Source organism: Microtus oregoni, unplaced genomic scaffold (assembly GCF_018167655.1).
Source record: "Microtus oregoni isolate MIOR12 unplaced genomic scaffold, Mior012 000012F_ref0000307, whole genome shotgun sequence".
Classification (NCBI taxonomy): domain Eukaryota; kingdom Metazoa; phylum Chordata; class Mammalia; order Rodentia; family Cricetidae; genus Microtus; species Microtus oregoni.
This window is the reverse complement of record NW_024543071.1, coordinates 43137795-43161263: the sequence shown is the minus strand read 5'-3', so window position 1 is coordinate 43161263 and position 23469 is coordinate 43137795. Positions and strand designations below refer to the sequence as shown.

The following is a 23469-nucleotide window of genomic DNA, read 5'->3' as shown; positions in this document are numbered from 1 at the left end:
CACGCATCCATACACAGAGCACAGTCTGTCCGAGTGGCTGCGCTGGGAGGGGTGGATAAAGCAGAGACGGGTGCTGAAATAACCCAAGGGTTGTCACAGCAGGGCTGGCTGGGACATGAAGGGTTGAAGAGGAGGAGACAATGGGGGCTCACAAACATGGAAAACGGGGGTTGTCTCTGAGTTGTTTGTGGACCCTTAAGTTGACTCCACAGACAGGCTTTTGGTGTTTACAGAATGCTGTGACGGTTTGTCACACTCCTAAACAAGACCTTGTTTTCAATACAAGCATCCTGCAAGGCTGGGCATTATTTCCATCCCTCAAAAATGAGAAGCTGACACCTGACCAAGAGAACCAGTTAATCAGTGTCTTCTCCTTGTCCAACCAACTGAATCAGGAAGCACTGTTCTGCTGGCTTTTTCTGGGTAACAGGGACAGAGTTCACAAAAGTGCACTCTGGGAGCTAGCTGTGCTGGAAGGACTCTGCTGACTGTGTCTGTTCCAAAAGTCAAAGGCAAACAACCACACTGAGTTGCATAAGCGCTAAGCCTGACAACTGACTAAACTGCTCTATCACAAGCAACTTTTAGACCCTGGGCCTCCTATCGGAACGTCTAAAAGGCAAGCAAAGAATTCACAGGCAATGGTTTAGACTCTGCAGGACTTTAATGTTCTTCACATAGTCAACAGAAAACACTAACAACATATGAACAATGGGGAAAGACCTCAGCAAAGATCTGGAATGTACGGTATTGTCCTGGTCAAACTACACAACAGCCATGTGAACACAATTCACGGGGATGGGAGGGTAACTGAGCTTTGTTAACAGCCTAACCGGAAAGCAAACAAGCAACCATTTCTTCGACTTGTGGCCAGGATAAGAAAAGTGAATCGTGGAACTTCTAGATCTTTCTTAGAAAGCGGCTTTAGAAGGGAGTCGGTAAGAGGGTGCACCTGCCCACAGCAGGGGACAGTCGTGCACAAAGTCATGGGCTGAACAAACACTAAAAGCATCGACAGAACTGTCTCATTAGAAATATAAAGGCATAGATATAAATCGTACGGTATTAAAATCAGACCCACTATGTAAGCACTCATAGTGTATGTCACTTTTATCTTGTTAGAGGAGAATAGCACAGATTCAAAATGCTCACTGTTGACTTTAACCAAGAGCTGCAGAACCCAGAAAACTCACTGCTGTCAGATCCAGCACATGCACTCCAACCTCCTTGGGGTATGCTCCTGTGAACCAAAAATAACTAATCAATTCGGCAGAACAAAGTCCGAGGCTAGGACTGCGATCCGCCTAGGGGACGAAGCCAGGCTGGATTCATTAGAAAAGCAACAGGAAAGCTTTGAAAGTGCCTCCAGGTCAAGTCAAAATGAAGGTGGCCATCAGCTGGGAGTCCCATCAGCTCTGGAGAGCCCTGAATGGTTAGGTGTTATTCTTTGAAGAAGAGTCTGTGTTAAGCATGTACTGGGGGAAATCCACATCTGTTAAGTTACTGTAGCCGATCTGAAGGTACTCTGAACGCCGCATGGTGCTCACAGACAGCGTGGAGCTAATCATGCTCACAGCTGATGCATCTCCAAGAAGTTCTTCATGAAGGCAGCCAGCTTCTCAACATCTTCAATGGTGACAGCATTATACAGAGAGGCACGGATGCCTCCCACTGACCTAGAACAACAGACCCAACCGTGAAGACCGAGAAAATCAGGAGAAGACATACCAGTGTCAAAGCCCTTGCCTACCGTACATAAGGTTCAAGCTTGAACCTCAACGAAACAGAAAAAAAGTGCACTTTAAAAGGCATCTATTTCAGCATAACCCAACTCTCACTAACTACCCTTCCTGAGTTGCAACTCTGAGCCCAGTGCTCAACTCCCTGCCTGTGAACCATCCCCCGCAGGGAGCATGAAGCTTCTGAGATATTAAAGAAACCCCTGTACAGTAAAGGTACATCATGCTCACACAGGATTTCCTCAAACTAGTCACATTTTTAGAGTAATTATCAACATTATTTGGACAAGTGAAATGGGTTTCACTCTGACATTTCCATACACGCATACACTGGACTTTGATCATACCCACACTATTCACCTTTGATAAAGAAGAACTAAAGGAGGGGAGGAAAAAAGCCCAATGAAGAGAGTGACCGGTGGGCTTGGGGCCACATCACTCGCTAGACTTTGCAATAGTTCCAAGCAGACAGACTGAGCAAGCACTCTGGGGTCTCCTGTGTGAGGACAGTTACTGTGCAGGATATCTGATGTGCAGCTGAGCCCAGTGATGGTCAAACTCCAGAGTACAGCAGGCAGGCCCTAACCGAGGCACTTTCGGGGTCGACGCAACCGTAGGCAAGATGCACCACAACCCCGCCAGCAGGTCTGTCACCACGACTCCAGGCTGTGCAAAGTCCTGGATTTGTTTCAGTCTGCCTCTGGCACGCCTGGGCATGAGGAAGGCTTACCTGTGCCCCTTCAAGGAGATCATGTTGAGTTCCACTGCTTTATCAAGAAACCGCTTCTCTAAAGCTTCATCGCCTTTGGCATTGCCAATGCGAAATGGTATATTCATCCTGCTTCTATTCTGGCGCTCCACTGGACATCTGAAAAGCATGTTTATTATTCCAGCTACACTTCTAACAGGTGTAATGTCATACACAAAACCACAGGTTTTTAAACAGTATCAGGGCTGGGGCTGGTATTCAGCCGACGGAGTGCTTAACGTGTAGAAGGTTCTAGGTTCTGGTGGTACAAGCCTATAATCACAGGAATCAGAAGTAGAGCCATGAGGATTAGCGTTCAGGGCCATTCAAAGCCAGCTGGGGCTGACCATGCAGAGCCTGCAGACACTCTCCTGGCATTTGACTAGACCCTTGAATGATGAGGGGCAGTATGCATATGCCCCGTAAGAGATTTGTGTTTTTGAAGAATAGCTATGGAGGATGAAGAAATGGCTCAGTCAGCCAACTGCTTGCCGGGCAAGTTTGAAGGCTTGAATTCAGTTCCCCAGAAGCCATGGAGAGCCTGGTGTGGGCACACACCTCTGTAATCCCCACTTGTGGCAAGACGGCCACTGCAAGCCAAGCGTTCCCACAGGCAGATACAGGCACTCAGGGGAAATGGAATGGCAGCATGCTTTATTAGCCTTGTTTTCCAAGAATGCACTCACACCCTTCACCCACACAAATTCAGCAAGTCTTGGGTAAAAGTTGCAATTTTAAGTTAGGATTGCAGCATCCTTCTTTTCTATTTCATGTGGCCCACAAAATACTCATAGGGAGAGCCAGTTACTGTTAGGCAGATATATCTATTACAAAAGACTAAGCCTCATGACCATTAAAAATGGAGGTCCTGGCTTGCTCAGTGACTATAAACGTTTATGTATATATGTGGAATTGGACATATAACAACACATTCATATACCAGATGATATATGGCCAGTGGACATCTGTGCCCACCTTGAGGGCTAGGGAAGATCAAATACCATTACTATCCATGATGTTTCTAAGTCCCAGGCACTACCTTAGGGGTATCTGCTATTATGGCGAGAAGCTTGTTATGGCAGGCTAGATAGTGGATGCATGTCCATCTCTCACCACCCAGAACCCACGAATATGACCTATTTGGAAAACTTGTCTTTTGCAGACAAAATGATGACAATGATCTTGACATTAGGCTACCATGCACAGGTGGGTGTAATGGCCCATGCCTACAATCCCGGCCTTGGTGTGTGTGTGGGGGGGGGGGGGGGGAAGCAGGACAAATCCAAGGCCAGTGTGAGCTACATAGAAAGTTCAAGGCCAGGCTGGGATACATAGTGCAAACCTATCTCAAAATAAAATCATCCTGAAGTATTAGGGATACCTAAATCCAATGGTTCACTCTCATGAAACAAAAACAGGAAAGGAAAAGGCCACTAAAGACAAGAGACCATGACAACATAGGTTAAGTCAGGGACAATCTGGAGGGACAATCTGAAGAAGAAAAGATCCTTGATCCTTCCCTAGAGTCCTGGAGGGAGCCAACCCAAGAATACCTTGTTCTTGAATTCTGGGCTTCTGAAACAGAATTTCTGTTGTTTTAAGCTGCCAAGCTTATGGGTGGTTTATTACAGCAGCCCCAGGAAACATTTTCAAGATCTATGCATCATCTGTACACCTCACAAATGCAGCCAGTGATCAACACATGATCCCCATCCCTTTTCATGAAAGTATGTAACTAGATAAAAGTCAACTCTGCCATAGTCAATCTCATTCAGACTGCAGGTCGGGAATGGGGACACCTGTCCTAAAATAAGGGAGGCAGTGAACTCTGAGAAAAGGGGAAGGAGGAAAGGGAGTTGGCCAAGTAGGAAAACTGTTTATAGTGGATGAGGACCTGAGTTCAAATTCCCGGAGCCCACATAAAGCCTGATGGGGCAGAATGCATCTGCAATCCCGGAATGCACCTGTAATCCCAGAATGCACTATAATCCCAGTGCTTCTAATGTAAAATAGGTTGAGGACCCCTGAAGTTCAAGGGATTGTTAGTCTGGCAAAGGAAGAACAAAGAAACCCTGTTTCAAAGAAGATGGAAGGTGAGGACTGATAAGGAGGTTGTCCTCTGAGCTACACAAGCAAAATGTCTATGTATGCCTGCACACAAGCCCATGGGGAAAGGAGGGTCAGGAGTAGGGGTTTACAGCACAGGGGACTAACAGAAGGATTTCGGCAAAGCTGACAGCCTCCTACAACTGCTCTCCAGTGTCCCAGAGAGGAGGAATAAGAGAGGGGGTCCTATCCCAGCAAGGCGCACTTCCCCAGGTCAGAGTATTTGGTGACATGACCCAAAAGACTGGGATTTACCAAGAGCAAAGAATTTCACTACCTCCAACCCTAGCTTGTGAGGCATGGGAACAGTATGCCAGTGTCCTGGGAAAAGGTAAGTTCCAAGGAATATAGTTTCCAATTCACAAGAGATACAGTGCATTGACTTACACATAAAATCCTTGAGAATTGTCAATTATCTCATAAATCATTTGGGATTTGATGGCGCTGAGCTTCTCCATGGCTGCGGCTCCACCATTGTTCTTGATCCATTCTAGGACCATGCCCATGACGTAGATGCTAAAGATAAAAGACAACACCATTAAGTTCACCTCTGCAAAAGTCAAAAGAACATGTAAACAAACTGGTATTGGGAGTCACACTGACACTTTTAGCATTATTACAAATGAACAGGTCGCTTGAAGAGTACAGCAGGGACTAGGCCAAAGCAACTGGAGCCCATGTAGCATTCTAAAGAGGCGACATAGTGCGCCTTAGGAATGCCACACCAGTCCCTCTAGGCCCTGATGCAAATGCTCCATGACACCCAGACCGCACATCCCCAGCTCTTTAGACCAGCGGGTCATGACCCCTTGGGTGCTGAACGAACCTTTCACAGGGGTTGTCTAAGACCATCAGAAAACACAGATAGTTACATTATGAATTATGACAGAAGACAAATTACAGGTACGAAGTAGCAATGAAATAACTTTAGGTTGGGGTTACCACATGAGGAGCTGTATTAAAGGGTCGCAGCCTCAGGAAGGTTGAGAGGCACTGCTCTAGGCTGTCTCTCCAACCCCACCCACCCTGAGCTCACGCTTCACCTCCTGAATCCTGAACCCCTTGCTCATATGATCCATATAAGGTTGTAGGGCTTGGTTTGGCTTGGCTTCCCACTCGCTCCTTTATTTTAAACTTCTGTGAGCATGTCTATGCCTTAGATCCTAATGCTAGAAGGCTGGAAGCCCACACTGCTGTTCTTTTCCATCCTGGAGTCCCAAGTCAGCACCTCCTAAACCTGACAGAGGTGATGTGGCAGTGGCAGACACCACAGGTTCCACACAGGGCTGGTCGCCATGAAAATGTAAGCCTTATCTTTACCACTGAGAACAAGGAGTCGTTACTACCTGAGGTAGCCACCTCTCCTGCTCTTCTCAGCTCTACCCCCACACCCAACATACAGATCCAGCAGCAAGATTTGCTTCCTTGTCTCAAGAGGTGGGCATGAGACTTAACTAGACCAACCAGCAATCCCTGGGATGTTCTCAGATGGCAGTAGGGAAAGGCAGACCTGGACTAGCTCATTCCAAGTAGAAGGGAAGTCCTAGCAGATCTCGTTTCTACCTAAACAGAGAAGCCAACATCCTGGCTAGAGAAGCAAGGATAAGAAATGGAGAACTACCGACCTGTAAACCTCAGAGCATGGGAGACCGAGGCAGGAAGATGGTTTAGCCTGGGCTACATAGAGAATTCCAGGCCAACCTGAACTACATAGCAAGCTCCTGTTCTCAAAACAAACCAAAAGTTCTCAAAACAAACCAAAAGTGGAGAAGAGATGGTGCAAGATTTGTGTTCCTGGTTCTAGGAGGACCAGCCACAACACAGCATCATTCCTTTCCGAGCCCGTGTTCAGACTTCTCTTCTACAAGATCCACATTAGCACTGGGCCTGGCAAGAGCAGCCCACACTAATGATAGCTGGTGGGTACCCAAACAAAACTGAAGTTACAGGGAATTTGAGGATGGCACATGGTTTCCCCATCAATCTTCTCACTGCCTTTAAAAAGGTCCCACGCATCTCTAACTGAAAGCCCACAGAGCAGAAGCAGGTCTCCTATCTTCCTTGAGCTCCAGTCTCCTCAGAGTGTGGCTGTGCCCAGGTGTGGGATAAAGGGGATCTACGGGAACTACATGGGAAACTGATGGGAACTGATGGGAAACTACGGGAACTGATGGGAAAAGAGGCTGAGCCAAAACCTGGGATAGGGATGCCCCGACTAGGCTGCTTCCTATTCCCTAATAGGTTACCCTACGCCAGGATAGAAGATCACCAGGTCTCATAAACCTAACCCAGGAGTGTCTTCCCAGAAGACAAGAGAAAGCAACACCAGACACACAGGCTCTTTACACAAAGTAGGCAGCATGCAAAAGCACACTAGATCCTCTCCGGAGGCTTCCTTCCAGGCTGGTGATGGAGGAAGGGAAGAGATGCAGAAAACAGCCTTGAGGGGCTGGGCGGAGGAAGCAGGGGAGAGGGATGAGTGGAGGAAGAAAAGGGAATGAGTCTTACAGAAGTCTACAGTGCCTCAGCCTACTGTTACAGATCACAGTAGCCTGATTCAGGGGCTCCAATGTACCATTTTACAGATACGAAAGCAGACCCAGCTTTACTTAGCTAAAGCCATCCATCCCCAGTAGCTTCTAAAAGCTAAGATTCTACCCCAGTGTCTGCCTGACTTCAAAGCCAAGGTGCTTTTCCCTCGTGCCAGGGCTATCCGTTCTGTCTGAGACTGTAGGCCTCAGTCACCAGCTTACCTGTGGGACAGAAGGACTGCCACCTAACCTGTCGGAAAGGCCACCTGTGCGTGTGTCATGTATGTATGTGCCTGTGTGAAAAGATGCTCTCAAAATCTATGCAACCCCGAACCGCTCCTCCCCGCATCCATGTCTGCTCATCCAGGCTCATCCCATCAGATTATCAGAGCCAAGGAGAGTCCTGACACTTCCAGGAAACCACACTCACTTTCACCTGGTGCTTTGTAATCCCTGCGTTTCAGAACTGTGGATTCTCTAAGAAATCTAATGCAACAAAGGCCCGTACCTCAGCGAGACCTCAGGACCAACACCGTGTTCAGGCTTGCTACCAATATTCTCTGGCTGCCTTCTTAGGATCTAAGCAGGTCAAAGCAGCAGAAAGCCAACACACTTCCATAGGCCAGCCCCCTTAGCCTGGGTCTCCAATGCCTCGGCAAGCAGCAAGTAGGTCTGAAGAAAGCAGACTGCCCAGAAAGCAGAAAGGCGACCCTGGGGTGAGGAAGCCCTGCCTGCTTTTCCACCCAGCTCCCAGGTGGGCCCCTGATGCTGGGCCCCTGTGATTGACCTCTGCCCTCTAAAGCTCTTAAAGCTGTCGGAGCCTTGCAATGCTATGTGGATTCACAACTTGGGCTCCATTCTTTCCCTCATTAGTGCACACTTTTACCTAACTGATGCCTTCGGTATAAAACTGGCTACCTACAAGCACACCAAATAGGTTTGCCATCTAAGCCTGCCTAACCTTATTAAACCACAGCAAGTCTGTTCCTGGAATAGCTGTCCATAATGAAAAGCAGCGGGCATTTAAGCTAACATGACAGAAGCCCACGGTACACTGCTGGGTTGAAAGGGGACTCACACAAGTCTGAACAGCACTGTGCACAGCTCAGACACAGAGCAATGTATGACAGTATACAGCTGATCCCCCCAATTCATGAGTTTGGCAGCCACGGATTCCGTCAACCTTGTACAGACCAAGTTTCAAAATCAGTGTCTGGAAGGAATATAAACAAATCTTTTCCTTGTCATTACTTCTTACCTAATACAGCACAGAAATTACTTAGAGCATTTATATTCTTTATTAGGTACTATAAATAATCTAGAGATGACTTAAAGCATACAGAGGAATGTGTATAGTTATATACTGTGCCATTTTTAAAAAGAGATTTGACCACCTAAGAATTCTGGCCTCCTTAGGGCCCTGGAATGAGGCTTTGAGGATTAGGCAGGCACAGTGTTTCCCTGATCAAGGTTCACATAGAAACTTTGGCTCAGAGGGGGTGTTTTATATATTTTTAAAACAATATCAATTATACCCTGCATGTCAGAGTTCAGGAAAGGTCACCAGAAGTCTCCAGGCTGCAGATGAGCTCCCGGGCTGGGATTGAGGTGTCATGACTGTTTCAGAAGCTTCTGCAAGCCTACAAGTAGTTAGCCTTCCCTGACGTCAACTCCCCCACCCCCTGAGGGTTCCAGCTTCGCCCAGCCTCTCAAGGGCCGTTGAACAGGCCATATGCTACCCCTGTAATTGCTAAGTAGCCCAAAGATGACATTCTGTCTCCTAAGTCCTGAGACTACAGGCATATGTCACCATGCCTATATCTCATCCTTTCACCAACTGAAATAAGGTAATTGGATAAAAGACATTTTTTCCTCACAACTGAAGATAAAAACAATGTATATTTAGCAGCTCATATGCACAAATATGAAACCTTTGTGAAATTGTAAGGGTTATTTAGTATCTTCTTCTCTACCCACTAATTGGGTTGAACGTTACTAATGGGCTAAAAAGAAGGTTACCAAAGCCCTTCATTCCAGCCCAGTTCCGGCCTAAGGCTACTGAGCAACAATCCGAGGCCCAGTTTATCCAGAACAACCAAACAGTTCTCAGGGCCCACAACCTTTTGGCTCTGACCAAACGAAACATCATCAGGACATGCCTGCATCCTTATCTGCCTGCAGGACAGAGTGGGGAGGGTTCTGGGCGCCTCCCCTGCCCTGCACACGTTGTCGGCTCCCTGCGGAGCTGGCTCTCAGTGGGCCATTTCTAACCTTGAATGGTAAAGCACTGCCATGAACTTCAAGTCACACAGAAGCACAAAAAGTTTTCTTCTTTCATCTCATCAACAAAGAAAAGAAACTTGGGGTGGGGATTGGGGGCAACTGGGTTGGGAATCCACCGAGCCCTACCTTTTTTCTTCTATGCTTTTGCTCAGTTTCAAACTAGGTATTTGCCACCCTGACTTGCTCTGAGAGACCATCCCAATCTGAGGAAGAAATGGCTCCTTCTCTGCTGCTTTTGGCTCAGCAGCCTCAGGCATGACAGTCCTAGAGAGGGGGTTTCCCATCCCAGGGACCAGACAAGGTCAGCTGCGGCTTGGCAAGGAGGCTGGGACACTTTCAATGTGTCCAGCCTTTTCCACTTCCCACCAGACATCTGGTCTGTTCTCTCACTCTTCCCAATGGGGTATTCGGTGTGACAGTAGCAAACCACGTGTGAACACACTTATCATATTTCTTTAAAACCCTCAGAAAAGGTGTCCAAAGTGTATTGCCCACCCTGCCTCTTTAGCTGGCCTCTGAACCCATTTCCAGGACAGTCTTCATCCCATCTCCTCCTACCTTCTCACACTGTTTAGTTTTTGAGACAAAAAGGTAGCCCAGGCTCAACCTTCCTGAGTCCACCTCCTAGTCATGGGATTGTAGGTGACACCATCAATCTTCCTGACTCTGCCTCCTAGTCCTGGGATTGTAGGTGACACCATCAACCTTCCTGACTCACTTCCTAGTCCTGGGATTGTAGGTGACAGCATAGCATTGGGTCTCAACCTTCTCTCTAATAAAGCCTCTTCCTGGAAGACTGAGCTGTAAGGCAAGTATGTGCCTTCTAACTTCCTGTCCCACACAGCCTGGCACCTCAACTACTCCTCGGGGAACCCTGCCCATGGGGTCCCCAGTAGTACCTTCACCACCTTTATCTTCACTTTTTCTTTCCTGACTGGTGTCCACTGGTGTTTCCCCTCTGCCTGGAACCCCCAGAGGTAAGCAGGATAGAACTGAGTCCTATGCCCCCCTAGGCCACATGCATTTTAGAAACATCTTTAGACCAAGTCCAGGAATAAGGATTAGGAGGGTCCAGAGAGTTAACCTCAGCACACTCTACTCCTAAGGAAAGTGGGGGACACCACAGACTGTTCTGCATCATGTGAGTGACACAGAAACACGGGGGGGACTTTCAACCTAATTTGAAGTCCAGACTCTTCCCTTTCTGTGTGTGGGAGACGTTTTCTGCAGGAGGGAAGGACAGAAGAGAACCCTGGCACCCTTGCCCTAGCCTGACCCTGCTCCTCTGGAAAGCCACTCTGTCTTGAGACACAAACCAGGGCACTTTATCCACAGAGAGCTTGCGGGTTAATGGTCAACAGTCGGCGCCTGGATTATCAAGATCGAGCAAAAGCTAAGACTGTCATCCCCACAGAAAGGGCAACAAGAAAAACTGACCAAACAGTACCTGGGGGCCAGGAGGCAAGCTAGACAGGGAATGCTGAGTGTGCTTGGGACTCCGGGGTCTCTAGCTAACGAGGCATTCTGCTCTATTTCCATTCTGCCGGAAGACTACAGCACCCCAGTTACCTGAAACACGGAGGTGTGTTATACAAAGAGTTGTTGCCAGCCTGCACTTTGTATTCAAGGACTGAAGGACACTCTCTGAGGGCGAACCCCAGCAGGTCATCACGGACGATCACCACCGTCACCCCAGCAGAGCCAACATTCTTTTGAGCACCAGCAAAAATCACACCAAACTTTAAAAAAGAGAGAGAAAGAAACATGGGCTATTTTTGAGGGAATTTGTAGCCACCCCTAAGTGATGTAATGGTGATATCTAGCTCCCCCTCAGCACACTTCTTTAAAGCAAGAACTGTTTAATTCTAGCCTAGGAGCACACCACTATAGGAATCTCTACCCAAAGTAAGTCAGCACTTTGAGTGTGGAGACCCACAGCCTGGCCTTTGCCAGGAAGAGACTTCCCACGCCCAGCACTGTGAAGTCCAGAGATGTTCATGCTTTCACAACCCTTGTTTACTTCAGTCTTTAGGACAGGCCCTCTCAGGACTGGGATGGCTCAGTAGTTAACAGCACTTGCTGCTCTTACAGAGGACCCAGGTTTGTTTTCTTACACCCACATGTGGCTCACAACCACCTGCAACTCCAGTTCCAGAGGATCTGACACCTGATTCTGACCTCTAAGGGTTCCAATCACACATATTGGTACACAAAAATATATATGAAGGAAAAATACTAATACACATATAATAAAAAATAAATAAATCTTAAAAATTTGTATTAACACTGGACAGTGGTGGTGCACGCCTTTAATCCCAGCACTCAGGAGGCAGAGACAGGCGGATCTCTGTGAGTTCGAGGCCAGCCTAGTCTACAAAGCAAGTTCCAGGACAGGCTCCAAAGAGCTTCCTGTCTCAAAGGAAAAAAAAAAATTGTTTTAACTAAATATCCAGGCTTGGTGGTACACATCTATAATCCTAGCAGTTGGGAGACGGAAGCAGAAGATTCAGGAGTTCAAAGTCACCCTTGCCTTCATAGTGAGTTAAAATCTAGCCTGGAATGCAGGCCCTCTGGACCAAGGTAAGGTGCACGAGACAGCAGGCTTGCCATGCATCAAGCCTGGGCTTCATACTCAACACCGCAAAACAATAAAAAGAAAATGGGGCCTCCAAACTATTTGTAACCCAAATGAAATACTATCGTTTAATCTAGAAAATGTATTTGTACAACGAAGATTTTTAGTTAAATATTTTTAATTAAATATTGAAATGGTTAAAATATACATTTTTTTAAACAATGGGCTACAGAGATGGCTCAGTGGTTTAGAGTGTTTCTTGCTTTTGCAGAGGACCAGGGCTCAATTCCCGGGACTCACATTGTGTTTGACAACCATCTCTAACTCTAGTGTCAGGAGAGCCAATGCCCACTTCTGACCTCTGCCAGCACCGTAGACACATCTGGTGCACACACTTGCACGTAGGCCAAACATTTATACATGTAAAATAAAATTACTAAATCTAAAAATAAATTAGGTCAATAGTAATTAATACAAATTTCCACTTAGAGACAGTCGGAAGCTACCATGAAGGGGGCTGCCGCAACCCAGCCTGGGTGGGTGAGACACCCGAGGGAGAATTTTAGGACACACCAAAAGCTAATGGCTCTTGAGGTCATTTTGTTGTATAAGATACAGGTTCTATGTCACCCCAGGAAATAAAGTGCAATTGTAGTACAAGGGAGAGAGACAGAAGGATTTCAAGTTTGAGGTCAGATTGGGCTGAGCTATTCAGTGAGAACCTTCTTTAAAAACATAAAGTGTGGCTATAAACCAAATACTGTAGATCTACATAACAGAACAGTTGTCTAAAACTGAACTTCTGATATATGCACCAGCATGAACCTCGAACACATTAGGGAATTAAGCCTAGCACTAAAGAACAAATATCATGATCCCATTTAGAGAAGGTCCCTTGAGTACAAATTCATGAAGTTGGATAGTGGTTGGCAAAGATCGGGGGTGTGGCCGGTACAAAATCTGAGGGTTCTTGGAGTTGGACAGAGGTGAGGGCTACAAAGCAAAGTTAATATTCTTAATGCCCCTGAGTTATGTACCTAAAAGTGGTTAAAATAAGGCCAGTAAAGGGGTCCAGCAGGTGAGGAACCTGCCAAGAGCATGCACACCATGGCAAGTGTGCGTCCATACATATACGATAATAATAGGTAATTATATGTGTGTATGTACATGTAATGCATATATGTACACATACGATAATAATAGGTAATTATATGTGTGTGTACATGTAATGTATATATGTACGTATACCACACACGCTTAAAAAAACTAACAAATATAACGACAACAAAAACACAGGGTCTCACTATTTACCTTTGGCTGGTCTGGAACTCAAAATGTAAACCAGGTTACCATTAAATTCAGGAATTCACCTGCCTCTGCCTCCTGAATGCCAGGATTAAAGGTTTGTGCCACCACACTTAGGCTTAATTTTGTTGTTGTTTCATGACAGGGTTTCTTTGTGTAGCACTGGCTTTCCTAGAACTCACTATGTAGATCAGGTTAACCTTGAACTCAGAGATCCACCTGCCTCAGTCTCCTGAGAGCTGGGATTAAAGGCATGTGCCACCACCATCACCTGGCTAGCTTAAATATTTTTTTAAAAAAAAAACATGACTAAAATAATAAATTTATATTTTATCACATTAAAAAAGAGACCTAGTTGGGCATGGTGGCCCACCATAGGAAAGAGATCTCTAAATTTAAGCTCTAAGTTCAAGGGCATCCTGGTCTACACAATGAGTTCCAGGAAAACCAGGCCCTGGTCTCAAAAACAAAAGAAAACAAAATAATAGCAAAAAAAAAATCCCCAAAACAAACAAATAATAATAATAAAAACGAGGGCGGGGGAGGGGGCAGAACTGTTAAGGCTCTTTTTAGAAATTGTCCAGCAGGATTTCTGACCTTCATCTGAAACATCATCACCACCATCACAAAAAAAGGGGCGGAGGGGCAAAAAGATGGCTCAGCCGGTAAAGGTACTTCCTACACAAACCTGGCAACCTGAATGCCACACCTGGAGCCACATATAGGTGGACCAAGAGCACTGACTCCATAAAGTTGCCCTCTGACCTCTGTACACGCATCTCTGTCCCTTCACTCAGTTTCACACATACACAAACTTGTGCATATGTGCATGCATACACACACACACACACACATACACACACACGCACCCCAAATAATAAATTTTTAAACATTATTTTAAAGGCAGACTACCATTTGGCTAGCTTGGATGCTGTTTTTAAATTCTTTACAGATCGCTCTTACGGCACGTTCCTGGTACAATGCTCCTCACCCCTCCACTGCCCAGCCTTGGCAGATCACTCATAAAGTCTGAGTGTGCTGTTGGTGAACTTTAGGAGTTAGGGCTGACAAAATGCATGGGGTGTTCTTCACCATCCCCAGGGCGTGGTTATCTTGCTCTTGACTTTGGAGTGAACATGCCATTCCCAGCATCCTTGCCAACAAGTTTTCAAGAACCACTGGCCCCCCCTCCCCCAGCCTCCCAGTTTTTTCAGTCAGGTTTCTCTGTGTTACAGCCCTAGCTGGAACTCACTTTGTAGACCGGGCTAGCCTTGAACTCACAGAGACTCACCTGCCTCTGCCTCCTGAGTGCTGGGATTAAAGGAGTGCATGAGCCACCACACCCAGCTCCACAGACACTCTTAAAAAGGCAGGCAAGTTCCTCAAGGCCTGGCTTGTAGGCCGTGAGCAACCGTTCCCACCATCCTAGATGTTCAGACAGCCAGTGAAGGAACAAGCAGTTCTCACCCCGCTCGCCAATGTCTACCTACCCTGGCTTCAGGGGCTCTGCCAGCCCCAGACTCCCCAGGGTCTTTGCTATGGGCATACATATCAAAACACTTCAAAGAAACATTTACTGGTTCCCTGACCCAGCCTCCCATACTCTACCTTGGAAACGTCCACTGGCCTGGATAAGAAGTTTGAGGACATGTCACAGACCAGCACGGCTCCCTTGACGTCAGGTATGAAGTGGAACTCCACCCCATGCACAGTCTCGTTTGCACAGAAGTACACGTAGGAGGCGTCCGGGTTGAGGTTCCAGGTGCTTGGGTCTGGAATCTCTGACACAGAGGACAAAATTTGAGGCTCTGCATACTTCCTTCCATTCTCCATAAGTAGATGACGCCACCCCTCCACCCCAGGGACTGGTTACTTTCTGGAGGGGATTACTGACACCAAAGCATTGGCGAGTACGAGCACCTGTCTGCTCCTGCCATCATCACCACTAACAGAGGAAGATGAGCTGTCAAACTCTCTGAATTTTTCAAAAGCAGCCAGGCACAAAGATCATTCAAATGCAGTCCAGAGGGGCGGAGCGTACTGGTGTGCCTGCGTGATACCACACGTGGGAGGCCATGGCAGAAGGACTGCTCTGAGTTCAAGGCCAGCCTGAGCTCCATCAAGACCAAGTCGGTCTGGAGAGATGGCTCAGCTCTTAAGACTACCTACCAGGTCATCCAGGGGTTCATAGACGCTGTGTCAAAAAAACCAAACAAATGAACCAACAAAGGGGATGGAGTTCTCGGTGCTCATCTGAAAGCTTTCCTGTCATGAGCTACCCATCTACGCTCTACCTGTTGGCCTACCAGCTTCTTCTTAGGACCCCAGTGCTGACCCACTCTAGGTCCATGTGATTCCAGCAAAGCCAATCAAGCCCACTCCCTCGGGGTAAAATGTGACTCGGGCAGAGTTAGTGACTAGGTCACAGCAGGGCACGTGATACTATTATTGGGGTGCTCCAGCAAGGGCCATGAAATGTGGGTGACTATAGTGAGCTGGAGAGCAGCTGCGAACATCTTCCCAGACAAGGGGCTACTTTCCGGTCTACAGTCTACTAGAAAATGGATAAGGAGCGACCAGGACATGGGCAGCAGCGCTGGGGCTCCTGCTGTCCCCACACCAAATACCAAGCTGGCTTAGGAGGACTCTCATCATTCTACAGCAGGTAGACCCCACAGCTACACAATCTAAATGAGCTCGCAAACCACAGACAGGAGGACGGTAGGAAAAGGACAGCAAAGGGAACGGCAGTCACCCCCTTACCAGCCAGCTCACTTCCCAGAACTTACTTGTGTAACTTCCGAGTTTAGGGTGGACGACATTCACAGTCCCAAACTTCTTGGCTTCTTCTGCAGCCTTAGCTGACCAAGCTCCGGTCACCACATAGTCAGCACACCTTCCAGCTTTCAGGCCAATCAGATTTAAGGGGACAGCACTGAACTGGCCAGACCCACCTCCTTGCACAAAGATCACCTTGTAGTTGTTGGGAACATCTCTGGACATACAAAGGGGTGCAGTAAATACAGAAGCTCACACATCAAGGACAGAGAATGAGGGGCGCTATACCAAGTGCATACTTTTGGTCTCACTCTGCAGAGGCTGGGAAGATGGCTGGCTCAGTGCTAAGTGCGTGCACTGCCCTCGCAGAGGACTTGGGCTCAGTACCCATCACCCACATCAGGCAGCTGGCAACTGCCTATAACTCTAGCTTCAAAGTATCCTCTTCCGTGAACACACACACATACACATATGAACATACATACACACGACATATACCTTAAAAGAAAAAGAAATACAGTCTTACTATCACTCTCTGTTACCCAATTTAGTCATTTATTTACTAGTTTCTTTGACATTTATTGATGACAACAATAGAAACCACTGGTGACATCTTCCTTTTCCTAGTGATGCCCTGCTTTCTTTTCCGGAATCATACTTTTCTGTTTCTCAACCCTCAGATTTCAACTTTGGCCACCCTGACCCAGAAAACGCGCAGTGAACAAAACTGTCATGGGATCTGGCTGAGATCTTTGCTAAAATCACAGAGAAGTGCTAATCTGCAAACACTGGTGACTCCTGGCAACGCTGGCACACAGGTGAGGAGGGTCTTCTTGGGAAGATTCTCCTGGTGACAGCAGGGCTCCTATGTCCTCCTTTGGTTCCACAAAGCAGACATTCCTATTTTCACTTAAGTCAGTGAATCAGGTCCATCACCTGTAACCGTACTGAACCAGGCATCACTGAGAGATGTCTGTCTTTGGCAACTCTAGATCTAGCCGAGTAAGCAAAACCCAAACACACGTCAGGACTAAGTGCAAACTTCAGGATGGAAAAGGTGATCGGACTGCAGACATCCCAAGCTTTATAACAGTCAGAGCTTAGGAATAAGTGGTCAAAGGGCAGAATTCCAACATCAGTTCAAAACAGAAATGACCAGCAAGGTGGCAGGAACATGGACAACAGGTTTTGTGTAAGAATCTTGTACCTAGCCTATACTCAGCTCGATAAGCTGGCAAGTAGCCAAGTTGACCCACACTAGCATCATCAGAAAGGAGGAAGCCTCAGTTGAGAGAATGCCTCCTAAGATCAGGCTGTAGACAAGCCTGTAAGACATTTTCTTAATTAGTGATTGCTGGAGGAGGGCCCAGCCCACTGTGGGTGATGCTATCCCTGGGCTGATGGTTCTAGGTTCTACAAGAAAGCGGGTTGGGCAAACCATGAAGATCAAGCCAGTAAGCAGCACTCCTCCATGGTCTCTGCATCAGCTCCTGCCCTATGAGCACCTTTCCTGTCTTCCTTCAATGGACTACAGTGTGAAAGTGTAAGCCAAATAAACCCTTTCCTCCCCACATTGTTTCCCGATCACGGTGTCCATCGCATCAATATGAACTCTAAGACAGCGGCGCTAGGCCGTGCCAACCATGACGCTATTAGCATCCAGAAGCGCTGGCAGAAGCCAGGGCTCCAGGCTTATGTTATCGACATGCAGGGGTGCAAGACAGAAATGTACCTAGGATAGAACTGAGTTAAACGAAGGCTGCGGTCAGAATAGGCTCTTAGCCATGTGGCCAATGGTAAGGTTCTAACTATCCCCTCCATTAAGGACAGGTCTGTGAACGTGACACAGAAAACAGCGAGGCAGACAGGAGTGGGACATGCCAAGCACACGATCAGGCATACACACACACAAAAATAAATATTCTTAAAAAAAATACTTGTATAAACTTACAGTAATTCCCTCACAAGATTCTCTGTGTTGTTAATAATCTTGGCAAAATCTGATGACCTGTGACTCATTTCTGTGGAAGCAAAGAAACAACAAAGTACAATATCAAACAGATATGCTTGTGAAATTTATGGAAAAATAAGAATGCTGAGTTCAGACGGTGGGCACAGGTACACTTAATGGAAAAAACAGTGCACACTGATAGAAAAGCCGAACATTTCAGACCTGAAGTCACAGCGCAGTGATGGTTCAAGTGCCACACTAGCTGATGCCTTAGGTCCTTTTCAGACCCTGCTCTATCCCTTTCTCCCAAACTAGAGACTCAGACAACCAGCCCTGAAGTCCCTTCACACGGTGTAGCCCGGAACCAACACAGGAGCGAAAGTTTAATAAAGAAATTATTAATGAACAAGATATTCACAGAGGCTTGTGAACGTTTTCACTTCTACAAGCTCTTATTTAAGTATAATAAAAGCTTTATGTTGAATGTGAAGCAATAGTACAGACCTTTGGTAGCATTCTTACACAAATGTATAGTATCTGCTGATCTCACACCTTGTTACCAATAACAATCAATTAAAAACCAGTGAGCTATGTAGAAACTTCTCACCAGCACTTGAGATGTGTTCAGTTTGGACTCCAGCAAACGTGTGACCCAGGACATTAAAAATAAATGTATTTATAACAGCCTATGGGAAGACCACTCAGAGTAACGCCTGGGCTTGGGGCATTTTTGTTCTCTTTTAAGCTGGGATGGTAACAGAAGCCAAAAGTAAATCTCACCAAGCACACTGATGCCGAGTCCTTTGTAGTCTAGCAGCTGCTTCTGTATCTCTAACAACACCTAGAAAGAGAAAAAGAAGACTGCAACATGCTGTATACACTCTCCCTCCTCAGACACCTGGGAGGTGGGGGCATCAGCAAAGCAGAAGCCCAGAAGGTGCCCAGGATTCTGTCCCCACACACAGCCAAGCCCCTCCCCTCATCTTCACAGAGCCCCACTGACATAGCTTGCACAAGTGGGACCTGAAATTAGGCAACATGATTGATCCCAGAGACCATGTCCCCTTCCAATCTCATCTGCCTCTCTCTTAAAGCTCGTTTAATAAACATATAAAGTCCTCAGTTCAGGAGCCCACAGGAACAAAAACCGGTTGTGTTCAAACCATACAGACAGGCCAGTTTCTCACGGGGAGCGGTGGTGCTAGCTAAAGTCGTAGATTCCGATAGGCTGCATGGGCAAGAACCCGCTATGAACTAACATAAACTCCAGGAGCTGGGGCTATACTACATGAAGCTTAATGACAGAGCAGTTGCCTAGCACATAGGAAGCCCTGGGTTTAATTTGCAGCAAAGCTGAGGGGAGGTAGAGGAAAGGAGAAGGAGGAGAAAAGAGAAATTATATCCAGACCAGGCTGAAAAAAAAAAAGATTTTTCTCTCAGTTGTGGGCTACATCTTGACTTTGAATACTATTATTCCACTCTGGTAAGGCAGCCCTTGAAAGGTCATGGGGATTTATTGATGTGACATTAATTGGGAAACCCATCATTCACAAAAATGTCTCTTATCAAATCAAATAAGCAATTATCAATTCCCCTATAATGAAATGGAGAACAGAAGCTAGGGGTGCAGCTCAGTGGTATAATGTGGTTGGGCACGCTGGGGGCCCTGGAGTCAAGCCCCAGCACCAAAAGAAAGGAAATCAGGAAAGGGGGAGGAAAAAAGAAATCAGAAGCAGAGGAGAAAGGATGGAGAAACAGAAAATAGGATATATGTTCTCTTCAGCTAAAACAGGAAATTTAAAGAATCAGTATTAAACTATGAAAGGGAATCTCAATTTGCTTAAATAAGGTTGTCAATATGTTGAATGCTGCTGAGACAAGAGAGGGGTCCTTGCAGGTGAATAGAAGATGTCCACAATAGAGAAAGGCTCAGGCCAGGTGTGGTGGCGCAGGCCTTTAATCCCAGTGCTCAGGAGGCAGAGGCGGGTGGATCTCAGTGAGTTCAAAGCCAGCCTGATCTACAGAGTGAGTTCCAGGACAGCCAGGGCTCTGTAAAGAGATTCTGTTAAGAAAAAAATAACAAACAAACAAGCAAGGACACAAACAAACAAAAGTAAACAAAATAAATGCTCTAAAACTAAACACAAAGTGCAAAAGACCCCGTGAAAAAGAATCCAAATGAGAGATGGTTAAGACATTAGCTAAGGCCCAGGGTAGTGGCGCATGCCTTTAATCCCAGCACTTGGGAAGCAGAAGCAAGCGGATCTCTGCGAGTTCGAAGCCAGCCTGGTCTAAATTGTTAGCTACAGGTCAGCCAAGGTTCTATATTGAAGCCTTGTCTCAAACAAGCAAAAAGAGATACTAGCTAAGAACTGGGCTAGCTAAGAGTTCTGTAATCCTCATTAGCGGAAGACTGAAGGTCAAAACCCCACTCAAGCAATGGAGCTTAGAGAATATAAGGTACCAAGACATCACATAAATTATATGTTGGAATACTGAACTGTGCCCCATATATATATATATATATATATATATATATATATATATATATATTGTACATATCTATAAAACTATCGCACCAGTTAAAAACATTTTGGTGAATACACATAGTAAAAGAAACATTAGTCTGCAACAGAATCTTGGTTTATGTGTGGACGGGGGACCAAAGAGGACCTTCCTTTGAAAATGACCAACAGGAGCTCTACCAGATCCCTTTACCACCCACCTGAAACCTGAAACCATCCTTGGGAACTGGACTTGGGTCCTCCACTCTTACCTGCTGAGCCATCTCTCCAGCCCTGTATTTTTTTCCTACATACATTTCCTGAAAAACACATCTACAGGTTTATAACCAGGCCTGAAGAGATGGCTCAGCTGTTAAGAACACAAACTGGAGTTCGATCCCCAATACTCCTCTCAGTGGGCTCACAACTGCCTTTTATCTCTTCTGGTTTCCACAGGCCTTAACGCACGTGAACAAACACAAAGACACACATGCATACACACGTGAACATACCACACACAGACACACATGCATATACATAATTTTAAAAAATAAAAGTGAGTTCCTCGAAAAAAATCAAAAAAAAAATTTATAACAAAAATCACTATTTTTTTACTTCTAGCCGAAAGCTAGACCACTGCACTCTCTCCAGCCTCGCGTACAGAAGTTTATAAATTTCATTTTTCTTTACAAGTGACAGTCAAAACATTTTTTTGAAAGCTTCTCTAATCATCATAACTCAACTAAACCAAGAAAATTCCTAAATTGAAGTTAACAGCACGAACTGTAATCCCCATGTTTTATGTCAACCAGACACCAGCTAGAGTTTATATGAAAAGAGGGAGCCTCGGCTTAGAAATTTCCTCCATAAGATTAGGCCCTCGGCAAGTCTGTAGGGCATTTTCTTAATCAGTGAATGATGGGGGAGGGTCCAGCCCATTATGGGTGGGGCCACCCCTGAGCTGATGGTCCTGGGTTCAGAAAGACTGAGAAAATCATGGAGAGTAAGCCAATAAGCAGCACCCCTCCATGGCCTCTATATCAGCTCCTGTCCTCACTACTTTTAATAATGAACAGTTATATGTAACTGTGAGCGAAATAAACCTTTTCCTCCACGAGTTGCTTTTGGTCATGGTGTTTCATCACAGTCATAGTAACCTTAATTTAACTGAGACACCCTCTCTTGGGAGGTGGAGGCAGGAAGACCACCAGCCCTGCAGTACCAAATAAATTCTGGGCTAGCTTGTATTGAGACATTGCCTTACCATACCCGGCAAAACAAAAACAAACGAACAGCCCACTCCAAAAGAGGGGCTTGGGGGGTTGGGTCCCTGCACAGATGTTCCCACAGTTCTAGCAAAGAACGCCACGGAAGATGAACTGCAATGACCGCAGAATAAGCCCTGTTCTCAGCCTGTGCGGTTGTCCCCACAAAACTAAGGCATCCTTCCCCTCTCACACAGCAAAATCCTGTTCCTACCCCCACAGAGGCCGCGGTGTCCCAGGGAGATCGCCAGCATTCAACAATAGAGAATTGTACAATCCTTGGCCATGCCAGAGCGCTGTGGCAACCGGTTATCAGATAGCAGTTTCGGCAGCTGGTTCATGGGCTCCAAGCCATGAGAGGCATCTCATTCCGAACAGCTGGGGTGCGAGAGGAACCCGCGCGGAACGGGATGGCACCGGAATCTAGCGAATGGAACTTGGCCAAACAGCCCAAAGCCTTTCAGAGTCAGAACCCCGGACACAATGAGGGGACAAGTGGGTTTCCAGGAGCAAGCCTTGGGGGATGAGCGGGTTCGGTGTGGGTGAGGAGGGAGAAGCCGGCAGCTTTCCGAGTTTTGAGGATTGCATTTCCAGTGCCCAGAGCTTAGCCAGCCACCACGGAGACAGACGTGCTCGCTCCTGGCCCGCCCGCCACCGACCATTCTTTCACACACCCACGCACGCCCGTGCACGCCTGAGCCCGCGCGGCCACACCGCGGGGAGGTCCAGCCTGTGTCCACGCCGGTCTCTCTGCACAGGAGCGCACTTCGGGGTCAGCAGCTGCATCTCGATGGCTGCATCCCTGCGCCTCGTACACCGATGTCTGTATCTCGACAGTTGCATCCCAACACCCTGCATCCCGATGCCCGCGCTCCGACCGAACCCCGGCCATCTTACCGAGTGTGGCAGCTTGGCAGGCCCGGGCCCAAAGTTAACCACTTGCTTGGCAGCGTCCATGGTGCTGAGGCGACAGCGGGGGAAGTAGCAACAGCAGAGACCACGCGAACTGCCCGCGTCTCCGGATGCTGAGGCGGGGCGGGCCCCAGCCCGCAGAATCGGCGCCCCATTGGTCTTCTGTGTCAGGCCGCGTACTGATTGGCTCTCTCCCAGAAACTCGCAACCCCATTGGCTGAGCTCACCATCCGAGCCTGAGACCAGTTGCTCCTCCTGTAGTTTAGAATTGCAACCAGCCTTGGCGGTCAACGCAAGAGAGCAGGGGATTGCACCAGCCGCCCGCGTGGCGGGGAGCCTACTGCCTTTGCGTACCTCTGGGCGCTGAGTCCCCGGTCCTGGCCTCTGGCCAACTGCGAGATGGTGCCCAAGTCCTTTGCTCCTGCTCCATTTAGCTCTGGACTAGGCTTTGCTGCACTTGCTCCAGGGGCCAGTCCGTATTAACTCACCAGCAGACTTTCCTAAGACCCACACAGACACTCCGGTGTAGGCAGGGTGAAGAAGGACCTAGAAGAGTGAGACCATGAGACTGTGACCCGACGCACCGGATAATCACAGCACTTGGAAGGCTGAAGCAGGCGGATAGTTACTTGGAGGCCAGCCAGGGGTTACACAGAGGGACCCTGTCCCAAAAATAACATAAAACAAAAAGGCTTTGTGTTTGCACATGGACTCGAACGCACTGCGCCACGAAAGGACAGAAGTGGCTAAGAACTTTGGGGGAGAGCCTCCC

At 47.1% G+C, this 23469-nt stretch overlaps 1 protein-coding gene across 1 annotated transcript; it reads right to left on the bottom strand.

The window, feature by feature from the left end:
- Positions 1–645: 645 nt before the first annotated feature.
- Positions 646–22824, bottom strand: Psat1 (phosphoserine aminotransferase 1). Its single transcript, XM_041660668.1, has 9 exons — positions 22683–22824; positions 18797–18857; positions 18017–18086; positions 16077–16282; positions 14896–15068; positions 10977–11146; positions 4981–5109; positions 2470–2607; positions 646–1676 (listed from the first exon to the last, which is right to left on the bottom strand). The coding sequence occupies exons 1-9, from the start codon at positions 22740–22742 to the stop codon at positions 1571–1573; spliced, it is 1113 nt and encodes a 370-aa protein (XP_041516602.1). The 5' UTR covers positions 22743–22824; the 3' UTR covers positions 646–1570.
- Positions 22825–23469: the final 645 nt, after the last annotated feature.

Coding starts and splice junctions, on each gene's coding strand:
- Psat1 (XM_041660668.1), bottom strand. CDS start 22,742: ATGGACGCTGCCAAGCAAGTGGTTAACTTTGGGCCCGGGCCTGCCAAG. Junction 18,087..18,796: donor ACTCGGCATCAGTGTGCTTG/GTGAGATTTACT, acceptor TTGCTTCCACAG/AAATGAGTCACAGGTCATCA. Junction 16,283..18,016: donor AATCTTGTGAGGGAATTACT/GTAAGTTTATAC, acceptor TTGTATGTCCAG/AGATGTTCCCAACAACTACA.